We start from the raw sequence: 14,573 nt of genomic DNA, 5'->3' as shown, positions 1-14,573 counted from the left end.
TGCGTAGCATAACAGATAGTTGGAATGCTGTATCAGCATTCCCACTAAAATATCACATAAAATCATATACAAATCAATGTGTTTTATACAGTGAGTACTGAAAGGTGATCCCTCTGTGGCGCTGTCAAACTAATAATGGAAGATATAGGATAAACATGTTGCCAAGTTATTCTTTTAATTTTTTTCTGTACCGTAAGAATTCTCGGGAGAGTCCCAAATGTTGATGGGAGGTAATCTGTAAAAGGTAAATTCAGTGAAATAGAGAACCACAGTGACGTGTCCTAAAACCCGGAAGTAAGTTAGCATTTTTACCTCGAAATAAGGTCTGTGTTTGACACAAATTGACAGATTTGACAGATCACGTTTTGTACTACGACATTAAATACAACAGCAGTGACCCCACTGGTGATTTTTGAAGAGTTTACGTGTCTGAAAAACGATGGTTGTTAACATGTGGCTGAATAGGACTACAGAAGTTGTTGAGGCCGTTGTACGTCATTACACCGAACACGTAAACACTCCCGCTAAGTTTGTTTGCCCTGTTCTGCTTGAAAGCAAGTACCGCTTCAACTTGAACAATTTTGAATCTGTAGTTTTGAATATGGATCTTAAGTTGCGTGATGTTGAAGCAGCGACCCTGCTGTAGTTCGTTTATAGCATTACGTTAGCATTTTGCTTCTGGCGACGAGATTTATGATTCGAAAATTATAAAAGTAGGGTAGACATGTGGATATTATCTGGCTGAACAAAATGTGATCTGTCTCTTAAATGTGTGTCAACCACAGACCTTATTTCAAGCTATTTTCCAAAATCCTATGGAGATATTGAATTGGTTTTTGACGAAGGAACCGGAAGGAGTTTACTTCCGGGTTTTAGGACGCGTCACTGCGGTTCTCTATTGAAATAAGAGAAAGTGATTAATTTGGTCAAAAGTCACACTGTTGCCTCGACAACAACACTAACAATAATCCCTCACTATTATCTATTTAATTGTACATAATAATAAAAGATTAGGCAAAAATAACAACCTTTATTTGGTATGACATTCAAATAAATATGCAGTAACCTTCAGTGAGTGAGCCTTGTGAGGAGATGTTTACTCTTCTCTGTTTGTCCATATGGCAGTTGTAGGTGTAATATGCTCCTACCTATATATAATTTCCCTCTTTTCATCAAACCCTGAAATACTGGACTTCTGCTAAATGACAAGAAGAAGATAGAAAGCACATACAGATACAGCAAAATATATTGTATCAGTCTGACTCACGTCGTTCAGACTCACAATATACAGTATAGCAAGCAATATTACTTATTATGTCAACAATTATGCAAAAATAAATTTAGAGTAAGTTTACCCCACCTTAGCCAAAATAGCCACCATTTCTGGCTGCCTGCAAGTGCGGTTGTTGTGGAAATAAAAAAATAAAAAAATGTTGGAATAAAAATTAGCCGTTGTCATTGAAGGGTTTATGCAATACCAACATTATCAGTATAATCATGTGTTTTCTTTTCAGATTAACAAAAAGTTAAACAAAAGGTGGATTGAAAAAGTTTAATCAGCACATAAACATGAAAAAGAAATGTTCTTACCATAATTTCCCTATAATGTTTGTAGTCAATACAGCATTGTCATTCTCTAGATGTATGTATCTGAATAAAGGAGGCGCCTTTCAGGATTGCTTCCTCTCTCTTTTTCCCTATTGTATGTATTTGAATAATAGTGCAAATGAACTGAACTAATGAATTCAAAAGCAACAGATGCACAAGTATCAAATGTTAAAATGCAGATGATACAGATATTACAACAAAGATGTTTCATAAGTGTGTGAAAAAATAGCTTATTTTTCCTTTAATATTAGTAATGAGTCGATAAGACTATTAATTGACTGGAGCGATTGTGTTTTGTTTCTTTAAAGGATGGATATTAATAATAATAAATAATAATTCTGTAAACATTATTGAACTTTTGTGCTGTGTATAAACCGTGTTACTTGTGTCAGTGACTTGGAATAACACTGACTCAGATCACTGGAAACAACACTTTAGCATTCATAAGCAACACAACAGTCATATTTTTATGAATAGGAATAATACATTGGAGCATTTGTTATAAAGCACAATGTCCACACATTGAGCAAGACATGTTAAAGTCACTGCATTGTAACTTTTTTTTGTATGAGACGCTTTTGAATCTGACTCTGCCTCTGCTCTGTCGTTTTTTTTTTACGTACGGTAAGAGCCTCATATTTTCATTTTACCTCTGTCTTGCTACCAATACAAAGTCTGAGAGGTGCACATTCCCTAAAGCAACTACTATCACAAGACAATAATTGAATATACAAACCCTTTTTACTATTTTACATCTTTAAAACCTAAAGTCATTGTGCTAGTCTCCTTCCTAAGTTGTTATGCTGTTGCAGTGTTTGTGTGATATTTGAACAGAAAATAAAGCAACTAGATTTTTGTTTTCTCCTATTCCCAGATGGAAATATCAGTTGAATAAAATGATCTAATTTGAAATGCAATTTTCCCTTCAGTCTCAAGTATACTCCATGAAGTGGTCACGTAGCTGAACTAAGAGACAGTTTGTGATTGGCCCTGAACTCCTGAAAATATATATTTAAACCCTTTTTGTGGAATCTAATGAAAACATGCCTCTATCCATGTTGTCCCTTGGGGTGCCCCAGCCTCTGCCAACGTCTGAAAACACAGCACATTGCATACCAGAACCATATCATATTGTTTCATTTTGAGATCCAACCCTTATTACTCCAAACAAACAAAAAAGTAGAAGAAGAATATGTCTGTGGTGAAGAATCACAATAAATAATATAACTTCAGAGGAAAAACATTACACAGTCCAGCAAAGTCCAGCTGATCAAGGCAGCAGCTCCACTGCCTCAAAGACTTCTGATGAGAAGTTTAAGCTAACAAAAACATTGTTCTCCATCGCCTCAACACTGTCTTCTAAGCAGACACTGTCATGGTTGGTAAGACTGCTTTCAGATGTGGGACTGATGACAATTATGCGAGGGACACCCTGAGGCGATCTAGGATAATTGGTTGGTATTTTTCCAAAATGAGAATCGAAGGAGTCGCTCTTGTGGTGATCCCTGATGCTACCTTTATTCTCGCTTGAGTCTGAAATCTCATCAGATAAACTCTGACTGCGTTTCCTGGTGAGGACCAGTAGGGGGAGGGTGGCGATGGTGAGAGAACTGCAAACCAGCTCATGGTCACAGTATGTTTCATTCATGGTAGATGGGTGCTGGCAATGAGAAAAAAATACAAGTTTCCTCAATGAGATAAAATACGTTTAAGATAAAGTTAAAAAAAAATTGCTGTGTTTTCTCACCTTCTCTGCTGCTTGGGTTTTGGCTGTATTTCGCTGTAACTGTTTCTTATAAGTCCTGTTTCTGGAAGGCTGTCTGTACGATGGCATGCTTCTGAGGGAAGCACCGGACTTCCTTCCCAACGGCTCCATCTCAACATCCCTTAATACCTGCAGGACAAAACAGAACTAATGTGAGCTGAATTGGACAACAATTTATGAAATCAAGATGAAATCAATTCAAATCAGCATGTGATCCCAATAAAGGTCCCATGTCATGCTATTAGGTTATTACCCGTCCCCTTGTGTGTTATGTAGCTTTTTATGCATGTAAACGGTCTGCAAAGTCACAAACCCTCAAAGTACACCCTGTAGCAAGTAAAACTCTAATACCTGTCTATGTTGCCCCAAAACGCCTCGTTGGAGATTTTTATTTTTTCATTTTTTTTCTTCCTGAGTATAGTGACTTAACGATACCCAGGTCCAAATGGACCAATCCGATTTGATTTTGGAAAATGTAACAATGTAAATCTATTCCAGTAGACCTCAACAATGGACTCTAGAAACAACACACTCTCACTCCATAATCGTCCAGGAGCGACGTTTGGTCAGTGTCCGTGGCGTGCAGTTGTGACGCTCCTAGGCTCCTTCAGCTTCATAAAGGGACGCAAATAGCTTTCAACTGATTGCAATGTATTCCCATCTGCGGCCGGATTTGACGCTCATACAAGCACGGCATTCGTTTGTGTTGGCTGCCCTTAAAGGCAATGTGAGCGTCCATTCCCATTGGATAACGGAGAATTGTACACCCGGAAGTAAGTATTCCCCTTACTTTCGATTGATTTTACAGTGATATCTGCACTACTCATCGACTAAAAAACACCAGATTATCCTTGTTAATTACACAACATTGATTGGTTTAAATTGTGTGCAATGCTTTTGTATTTTTCCCCTTCGATTCGGAGAAACAAATATTTTTTCGGAGTAAAGGATGGCAGAAGACACTACACTACCCAGAATCCCCAGCTATCGTTTGGACTACACCATGTGCTCTGTTTGACAAACCCCGTGATAGTCCTCAAGCTCTGTGATTGGAGAGTGTGCTCCGAGGGTTAAGCCGATTCTCGAACAGCACTTGAAATGGGATGGAACCACGGCAGACTGTCCAAAACTGGATTTGAACGGATCCACCGCGTCCCCCCCCTCCCCCACCCTATCCCCAGAACTACACATGCTGGCTATTCTGTTTCGCAACATGTTCTCTATCTATGGCACGTCTATACTGGGAGTTGTAGTTTTAAAAGACGTTTTCGTATTTCCCATCACAAGAAGTTGCCAGTATTAAACTGTGTACATCCCTGGAGGTTTAGGGGATAGGAAACACTCAAATTTAAAACATATAATTAATAAATGGGTGAAAATTGCTTGTGCCCATAATGGGCAGCATTAATATACACACACATGCCAGCTAAGGTCAGAAGAGCTTTATTTAACAGCTGGTCTTATGTTTGTGAACCCTGTTGTTAATTGATAACATTACATTACATTAATTGATAAGCCTGAAACATGCACTTGTCAAGGTTCAGAGGCAAATTTTGCAAATATGGCAGTAGCCATCGACCAGCTTAAGATAAGATATACTTTATTGATCCCAAGTTAGAACATTTGCGTTACATCAGCATGTGTAACAGTTGTAAATATGCAGTGGTGTTTATTTGTAAATCATTTAGTATAATCACACAAATTCTGTGTTTTATATTTAACAATTCTGTGTTCTTTATTTATTGATTGTTTAATACCTGACAAGGCTGGAGATTAAATATCTACATACATCTTATAAGAGTATAATACATTATGTATAATATCAGTTAAAATAAGTGCTTCAACATAGTTAACATTGATGGAGGTATGCACAAATATTGATAGATGTCTTGTAATGCACTATTGAGGAACCTGCGACTCAAGTTTTGCATTCAATGCAGAACTACACCATAGTTGTGTAGGCCTATATGATATGTCAATAAACCTTAGAAAATCTTGAAATCTTGAAAGGGATGTGCAAAATAGTCATTATATACAGCCTTTAATTAACTATTAGTAGAGCATAACGAGTAATGAATATACTTTATAGGGATCCTATTAATATCTAATAATAAAAATAATGAAATTCAATAACATGCTTTAACCACTAGGTGTCCCTTTATATCAGCTGTGCACCTTTATGGTGTAAATACAGCCTATCTACCAATTGGATCAAATATAAAAGTCAGCCGAATTAGTGTTGATACTGCAAGGAGACGTATTGTGTGAAAAGAAATGTAAGATGTTGTTTAATGGCTGATATATTTATGATCCACGTCACGTTTTCAGTTCCTCATGTTTGTCTAGAAGTCTTCTCATCAGGGCTCTATAAATACAGAACTACGGCAGATAATATAATATAATATATAATAATTAGGGCTGTCAGTCGATTAAAATATTTAATCGCGATTAATCGCATGATTGTCCATAGTTAATCGCGATTAATCGCAAATTAATCGCACATTTTTTATCTGTTCTAAATGTACCTTAGAGGAATATTTTTCAAGTTTTTAATACTCTTATCAACATATGAGTGGACAAATATGCTTTATGCTAATGTTTATTATCATTTGAACAATGACAAATATTCTCATGCATATTAAACACAACAACCTCTGAATATTACAAATATTCAATTCAACCTGGAACCTCTCTCATACAATACAAATGGTGTGTGTGTGTGTGTGTGTGTGTGTGTGTGTGTGTGTGTGTGTGTGTGTGTGTGTGTGTGTGTGTGTGTGTGTGTGTGTGTGTGTGTGTGTGTGTGTGTGTGTGTGTGTGTGTGTGTGTGTGTGTGTGTGTGTGTGTGTGTGTGTGTGTGTGTGTGTGTGTGTGTGTGTGTGTGTGTGTGTGTGAGATCGTTGGAGCTATGTGCAACTCAAGGCATATGCTCGAACGGGAGCTGCCTGGACGCTGCAATCATGTTGCTGCAATCATGAGTGTGCTGACTTCTCGTACAATGTCCCGCTGTCTGACTTCCTGCATAAAGTCAAGTGCTCGGCGCAGTTGTGTGGATAGAGCGCTCCTCTGTTTTCATTTAAACAGCTCCTTATATCCGTTAGCGCAGCTAGCTAGCACCAGATGCTAACAACAACAATAGCCGCGTTCACACTGCGGTACGGTAATGCACGTAAGGTCTCTCTCTCGCTCGCTCGGGCCACACACACCCTCCCGGTCCTCCCGATGGCCAGTCGGTGCCTGCCGGTGAGCGTGGAAGTGTGGTCTGCCACAAGCGGGCGGCAGGAGCGGGGCTGTCAGCAGCATCAGCTTGTCGATGGTATTTTAAACTCGATGCGCTCTGAAACTACGGGGCGGCCGAGGAAAAAAATGCACATGCGTTAATCGCGTTAAAATAATTAGTGGCGTTAAAAAAATGTTGCGTTAACGCGTTAACTTGACAGCCCTAATAATAATATAATATTTATTGCAGCCGAACCGTGTATTACAATGCCGTTATGTGATGCCTTTCAAAGAGAAAAGCAAGCACACTCGGAATAAAGTATTATTTATTTTTTTTAAATGTTTTCGGTCTGTTTCCGGTATTTGTTAATTACGATGTGCTGTGAGATGTGAGACTGGAATTGTACAGGGTAAAATAACGTAGGCTATCTTTAGATGCGGATTTTGTTAAACTAAAACGTTTGCGCTGTGGACCAACACTATACATTGACGGGGAATGGGGTAGCAATAAAGATAACACCATTAAACAGTTGCACAACATAACAGAAATAATATAATATCGATAGCAGCGTCCCTAGCAACCACCTTGGTAACAATGAAAACGTTCTATGGACGCACATTTCCTGAAGTAATCTTCGTAATAACTAGCAAACTAAAGATCATGTACATCCACTGCACACATAATCTGAAATAACAACTCATATTTCTCGCATCAAATGACATCAAAACGCATTTTAATGGCCAAACTAACTTTAAAATAGGCATTTTCCACCGAGAATAAAACGAAGTTCGGCCATGTTTTTTTTTTCTGCAGGGAGAAATTTGAAGATCATGTGACATAGACGCCAGCCATTGGAATGAATGGTGAAAAAAAAGGGGAAAAATACAAAAGTATTGCACACTATTTAAACCAATCAATGTTGTGTAATTAAAAAGGATAATCTGGTGTTTTTTAGTCGATGAGTAGGGCAGATATCACTGTAAAATCAATCGACTGTAAGGGGAATACTTACTTCCGGGTGTACAATTCTCCGTTATCCAATGAGAATGGACGCTCACATTGCCTTTAAGGGCAGCCGACACAAACGAATGCCGTGCTTCCATGAGCGTCAAATCCCGCCGCAGATGGGAATACTTTGCAATCAGTTGAAAGCTATTTGCGTCCCTTTATGAAGCTGAAGGAGCCTAGGAGCGTCACAACTGCACGCCACAGACACTGACCAAACGTCGCTCCTGGACGATTATGGAGTGAGAGTGTGTTGCTCGAAACACTATACATTTGAAAAGAAACTGAAGCAACATAATCATAAACAAGGTTTCTATGATTTTGCGGCCAAAATTATCTTAATCCCAGTGTTTTATCTTGAATTGAATTGAATTTCAAGCATTGGCCTGCAAAGTGAACGATGCATGACAAAAGATGCTGTCACGTAACAGTCCTGGTGGAAGAAAATATTAATATCAACTTTTTATTTAACTTTCAGGTGTGCATTCATAAAGTAGGAACATGATACTAATTATAACATTCAATTTGACAATTTTGACCAAATTGAATAAAAAGGCACATAGGAATGAATAAAAGAAAATACCTAAATCTTTAATGTATCAATTTAAAGCCTTAAGATTACATGTATGTTTCTTCACAGATTAGTGTTAAAAGACTGTAAAAGTCACCAAGAATAAAGGAGACTTAACAAAACTGAATTGTAATGGTTCCTTCTGATCAGTGATAGCCCATACAAGCCATGTTATGTAACAACAAAATGTTGGTTAAAAAAGGATTACCATGTCATGGGAAGCTGTGAAGAAATGAGTCCTTGAGGCTGTGGACTGTCTGCTAATGATGGAGTCCCTGAGAGAGGACTCGCTGATGGAGGAGGACATGCATTCCTTTCGACGAGTGGGGGACAGAAACCTCAGACAGGGAATCTTTTCTGCCAGAGTCATCCTTTTAAAGTACAAAGCAACAGAAAAAGCTTTAAGTTTAATGTGATGAACTATGAGTTCCAATGTATGACATCATACATGTGCAGAGGCAGTTTAGGTTAAAAAAGTATGTATTTACCTGTATTTGTTGTGTATAATAGCATAAATGAATGGATTGTAGATGGTGGAGGCTTTTGCTATGATTGCAGGGACGGCCTTGGAGTATGGCGACAGGATTTTCGAATGACTGAAAGAGACAGAACAACAGTAGTTTTAAAAAAATATATCTTGTAGCCTAGTTCTTTGTTTTTTCTAGCGTGACAACAGCAGCAAAACTTTATTATTTTATTTGTTGTAACTTAATGAAGAGTTGTACTGAACCAGGGATTATGTGCCAGCTGCCACAAAGGGGGTGTTAGTCTATCTCATTGTGTGTGTGTGTGTGTGTGTGTGTGTGTGTGTGTGTGTGTGTGTGTGTGTGTGTGTGTGTGTGTGTGTGTGTGTGTGTGTGTGTGTGTGTGTGTGTGTGTGTGTGTGTGTGTGTGTGTGTGTGTGTGTGTGTGTGTGTGTGTGTGTGTGTGTGTGTGTGTGTGTGTGTGTGTGTGTGTGTGTGTGTGTGTGTGTGTGTGTGTGTGTGTGTGTGTGTGGGTGTGGGTGTGCGTGTTTGTGTTCCCCAGTGATAGAGCAAAATGTGAATGAAATAAATAAAAGTATGCGATTTCTAAGTTACATAACTACTGTACACCTCATCCTACTGTGTGTCCCAGGAGGGACATGGGGTTTAGTGAATTCTGTGATAAGCTGAGAATGTATGAGCAGCTTCGCCTTCTGTTGTATGTCACTGATCCAGGGCACAACATTATATAATGATACATCAACGCCATTTTGGGGAGATTTATATCCAAATGGCCAACGCACTATCTACACTCCTAAGTGTAGCATGACTGCTGAATGTTTTTTTATTTTTCAAAATGGTTAGAATAAAAATATGTGTCCACAAGCATTTTTAAAAGCAAAGGCAGATGGAAATATGATGAGATACAAAATGTCTACTTACATGAAATAAATTGAAAATAAATGTATGCATTGAATCTATGATTAAAGAGACCAATGCTCAATGTACAAGTGTCTTTAAATATACACAGTAGTTCATTCATTAAAGATTTAGGCACATTTTGACCCTAGTGGAAATTTGGAAATCCATTTAAACTTCCAATGATGTCCTGGTAAACCAGCACATCCTTCATGTAGCCCTGCAGAAACTTGAAGCTAAATCATGTAGGCTATATATCCAACTCCATGTGCTGCCTTTGTAACTCCACAGCAGATTTTTGTTTCAAAAATATTATCCCAAAAATGTACAAGCACACTCAAACCATTGCAGCACAAAACTAATCATGTATGAAAGAAGTATTACCCTGCCCAGGAAATCATTGTGACACAGGCGTACGGTGACCAGGAGAGGACATAAACCACAATGACGACAAAGGCAATCTTTGCCAGCTTCCATTCGCTCCTGATGGACCTCTGCTTGATCAGGGTGGACTTCCTCACCTGGGTCCCCAGACGCTCTACGTCCCTGTGGGTGGAGTAGGGTGGTACAGTTAGAGAAAGTGAGACCAGAAAACAAAATTCAGGTAATACATGTCCTGCTGAACAATTAGGATATGATCTTTAACAAGACCAATCTCTGCCCAAAAATAAGTTATTAAAGCTGAAAGACAAACCAAAAGAAGCATTCATATTTATAAGAATTCACTTCTGGTCAAAGTAGTTGGGGGTTTATAAAGATATATATATATATATATTATGCGTACTCATATATGTGCACATGAATTATGCACCTTAACCTTACATATTTTGTTTTACACAGATAATCTGCCTTTCCTGTGTTGTATAGCCCATCATTATGTATCACCTATCAAGCTAACTACTACAGTATTTACCACATACAAATGCACCTAACGTGCCATTGTACACCAGCTTTTTAAACACACATTCCTTTTGACATATGGTACTGATAAAAACAGTTGAAATTATTTAAGTGTGGTATTTTTTCATTTTGGAGTATTATTAAAATAATTTATATTGCATGTATCGCCACCTACATAAACTCAAAAAAACACAACACTCCTGCTGATATAAGAGTTACAGTACCTGCCAGTCTGCCGTACAGCCAGAAACATGAAGATATAACAGTAAAGGATTATTCCCAGTGGAATAAAGAAAACAAAACAGCACAACATCATCGTGTAGCTCCTATTGGCCATTGTGTATGTAACATAATCCCATGTGCAAGATGTCATCAGGCCCTCAGGGATATAGGAGCCTAAAAGGGATAAAGAACATCATCATTTCATTTAAGATATCACATAAAACATCAGCAGTTCTGAGTTTTCTTTCACATAAGACTTGTACTTGTTTTGATGTATGTGAAAGTGTAGATTAAGATCACAGCAAGCCCTATGTCAGTTTTTCTTCACTGCAGGTCATTTGCCGGTTTCTCTCAGATTATCACAGAGCAAGTACAAGAACTTGATATAAATAGACATTGAGGTAGCTCAACTTACTCCATCCAACAAGAGGAGCCAGACTCCAAGCCAAAGAGTAAAGCCAGACCATGATGATGGCCACCGTGGTTCTTCGTTTGGAACTGAGGTTAATGGCCTGCAGAGGCTTAGTGATCACCAAGTAGCGGTCAATTGAGATGGCCAGTAGGTTTATCATGGAAGTAATGCCAAACAGGGCTCCACAGAAGGCATACATTTTACAGCCTGCAGAGAAGAAACACATACAGACATGTGCATTACTAAACAACAACAAGTGCACAGTAGTCTGAAGATGTTAGAAAAAGAGCATTACCCATCTCTCCAAACACCCATTCCTTGTAGAGACAGTTGATAAAGAAGAACGGGGACTGTGTGAAAGCCATGAGGAAGTCACTGATGGCCTGGTTCATGATAAAGTAGTTCGGCAGGTTACGAAGCTTCTTGTTACTACACACACAAACACACACACAAATGTGATATGTATAAATTACTGTCAAAACAAGACTTTAAAAACACAACTGTTAGTATCATAAATATGTTCCATGTTATTTTACAAGCTGGGCTTTAGCCTTCACTCAGACTTACATTTTAAATCCCACATCAAGAAGGAACAGCTGTTCATATCCAAAGAATATGTTCCTGTGTTATTGAATTTGTATTGTATTACAAGTAGGTTGGACCACTGTGATGCTCTTTTCACAGGTTTTCTAAAAGAATTAATTTATAACTCTTCAATTAATTTAGAACAAATGTTTTTTTAGGATTGGTTTCAAAGCTATTTTACTTGTTTACTTGGCTGTTAATGACTTACTGGTTTAGGACTGGACTACAATTATAACTCTTTGTCATTTTATAATACTTCACAACCTATGAGACATTCTGCTGTCGTTCTTTGAAAATATAAACTCACACACAAAAAGATTTTTTTGCAAGAAAACAATTTCATTTCCATCGGGACATTTGAAAAGGAAAAAATATGTATACAGCATTGCCTTTAACACAATTTCACTACCTTTGTTTACTCTTACTTTTAACATATTCTATTGTTCTTATATATTATTATAACCAATTATCTTTGCTGAACTGGTCAACTCTGTGAGAACCTGCATTAGACAGCAACTGGATTAGGCAGTGTATTGACCTGTTGTCTACCTCCACTGACGTTTTATTGATTCAACTCGGTTTCTGGGTCCACTGACTCAAAAGTGGCTTCTCTCTCATCAAACAGCAAACAACCGGGTTGTGTATGCAAGGTCAAGCTGTGAATACGTGACATCTTTGGGTCTGCTTTTGAACATTTGTATGTGTATCACACCATTAATCTGTTTTCATGTTACTGCAGATCTCTCTATGTGTTCTAAGGGTTTGCGCATGCATATACATAGAGTATTACTAGAGAATATACTTCCTAGAAAATCACCATATCGAGTGACATAACACTTGAAAGACAATTATCTCCCTCTGTGGTTGTGTTTGTGACTGTGTGTGTGTGGTGTGTGTATGTGTGTGTGTGTGTGTGTGTGTGTGTGTGTGTGTGTGTGTGTGCGTGCGTGCGTGCGTGCGTGCGTGCGTGCATGTGTGCAGTGTGTGCGTGCATGTGTGCAGTGCCGATTCTAGAGTCTGTGGGGGCCCTAGGCAGACATTCACTGGGAGCCCCCGCCGGAGCAGGGCAAGGCAACGCAACTTAAGATAAGAAGCAGCATTTTACGGCATGCTATGCATGGGGCAGTCTTGAGGCACAGTTAATTAAAGGGTGTTTCATGTTGTCGTTGCTGTGGACCTTCTTAATCTACCTTCTTTGGGGGGCCCCTTCTGGTCCGGGGCCCCAAGCAGTTGCCTGCCTTGCCTGCCTTGCCTGCCTTGCCTGTTCGCAAGCGGTGGCCCTGCATGTGTGCGTGTGTGTTTGTGTGTTAATGGATTGGAACCAATAATAACATCATGTGCATTTTTGATTCAGTAAACACAAATGATCAGCACAACACAATGGAGAAATCTACGGTAATGGACAGCTGAACTATAAAAGATTCTGACAATCCCGAGAACACACACACTGACCACATGTGCACACACACACACACACACACACACACACACACACACACACACACGCGCGCGCACACACACACTTTTTAGCTCTGACCCAGTTTCTGTGAAACTCTTAATGTCACTAGCTGAATAAGAGGTCAATGGCAGTCCAAATGACACGACTAATAACATATATATTCTTCTTTGTCTTATCAAAAATGTTTACAATTTAAGAGTCACATATCAGAATGAGCTTGTGACTCTAAATGGATTTGCAGACAATGCACAATGATTATTTTTAACATTTGGGTAAAAACACAGTAAAGCACCTTTTGATAATATATCACATGCGCCTGTATATTTGCATCAAAAAGGCTGGGGAAGTTTTAAAACATTCAATGGAAACAAATATGTTTTCTATACAATACATTTTACATTGTTTATGAGGATACAAGACAGATTGTCTCCAGTGATCCTCATTCTACGTCTTGTCCATGCATTGGCCAGGACGGAGATACATGGCTTATTTGAGTGGTAATCACCAGATCTTTTTGAAACCCCTTTGATCCCCTGGAAAGTAAAATATATGACAAATACTGATCCTCCCCATGCAGTGAATTAAAGAGAGCAAAAACTTCTCAACTTTGATTGAGAGGCTTTTGGCTCCTTATTCTTAAATATACATGTGTTTCAAACAGCGACCACACGTAACCAACAACACCCCCCAGCCTACAGATCCACGCACTCTGTGATTCTGTCTGTCTCTCCATGTATGACTCTCCATCCGTAAATCTCCATAAACCCACTCAGGGCTCTGAATCAAATAGAGACCCATGTTGAACATTGGTAAAGGCTCCACTGAAAAGAGCAGGCACACACAATGACTTAAAATGAAAAACTGAAGAAAAAACACTCAAACCAACCTGTAAAAGGCAAACATAACCAGCGCGTTGCCAGTGACGCCCAATATCCCGATGACAAAGACAAATATAGCGACGATGTAGTGAGCATGGTCAGGCACATCCACCTTGTTTATGAAGCTGCTCTGGGTGTGAGCTTTCTCTGGCTCCATGCTCTCAGTGGACCACATGGTTCAAACACCTCATCAGGAGTGATAACCTGGCAGGATGCAGTGGGTTAACTGGAGTGTAAACTTTGCTTTGCCTGTGTCTGGTCTCCATAGTAGTTTCATTTGCAAAATACGTACAGCATCTCCTTTAGATCCTACTAAGAACTAAATTGAGAGGAGATTCACTTCACTGAGTAATCCCTTGTTCTTCCCACCGTAAACCGTCCATTCAATACCAAATATGAAGCAGCAGGTGATTGCTGCCTTTTGAAGATGTGAAATGTCCATATGTATCCTCCTGGAGTAAAAGCTGAAAGGATGAAAGGGGTTATTTGTGCAAAAAAGTTTTTACATTACTCAGAAATAATCGTGAATGTGGATAAACAATCCTCTTTGACTTCTTTGTGAATCT

At 38.8% G+C, this 14,573-nt stretch overlaps 1 protein-coding gene across 1 annotated transcript; it reads right to left on the bottom strand.

The window, feature by feature from the left end:
* Positions 1-2,878: 2,878 nt before the first annotated feature.
* LOC117452599 (melanopsin-A-like) lies at positions 2,879-14,182 on the bottom strand. The gene is made up of 9 exons (XM_034091309.1): positions 14,016-14,182; positions 11,381-11,514; positions 11,089-11,292; positions 10,676-10,847; positions 9,936-10,097; positions 8,658-8,765; positions 8,378-8,540; positions 3,356-3,502; positions 2,879-3,268 (listed from the first exon to the last, which is right to left on the bottom strand). The coding sequence occupies exons 1-9, from the start codon at positions 14,180-14,182 to the stop codon at positions 2,879-2,881; spliced, it is 1,647 nt and encodes a 548-aa protein (XP_033947200.1).
* Positions 14,183-14,573: the final 391 nt, after the last annotated feature.

The sequence above is a fragment of the Pseudochaenichthys georgianus genome, chromosome 9 (genome assembly GCF_902827115.2).
Source record: "Pseudochaenichthys georgianus chromosome 9, fPseGeo1.2, whole genome shotgun sequence".
In the NCBI taxonomy this organism is placed as follows: Eukaryota; Metazoa; Chordata; class Actinopteri; order Perciformes; family Channichthyidae; genus Pseudochaenichthys; species Pseudochaenichthys georgianus.
The sequence above is the reverse complement of the archived record's forward strand: the minus strand, read 5'-3'. Positions and strand labels throughout refer to the sequence as shown.

Bases quoted from the DNA above. Each gene is read 5' to 3' on its own strand.
- LOC117452599 (XM_034091309.1), bottom strand. From the start codon at position 14,182: ATGTGGTCCACTGAGAGCATGGAGCCAGAGAAAGCTCACACCCAGAGC. The intron at 10,098-10,675 runs GTACTGTAACTC...CTCCACCCACAG, and splicing joins GCTGTACGGCAGACTGGCAG to GGACGTAGAGCGTCTGGGGA. The intron at 3,503-8,377 runs GTAATCCTTTTT...TTTGTCCTGCAG, and splicing joins TCACAGCTTCCCATGACATG to GTATTAAGGGATGTTGAGAT.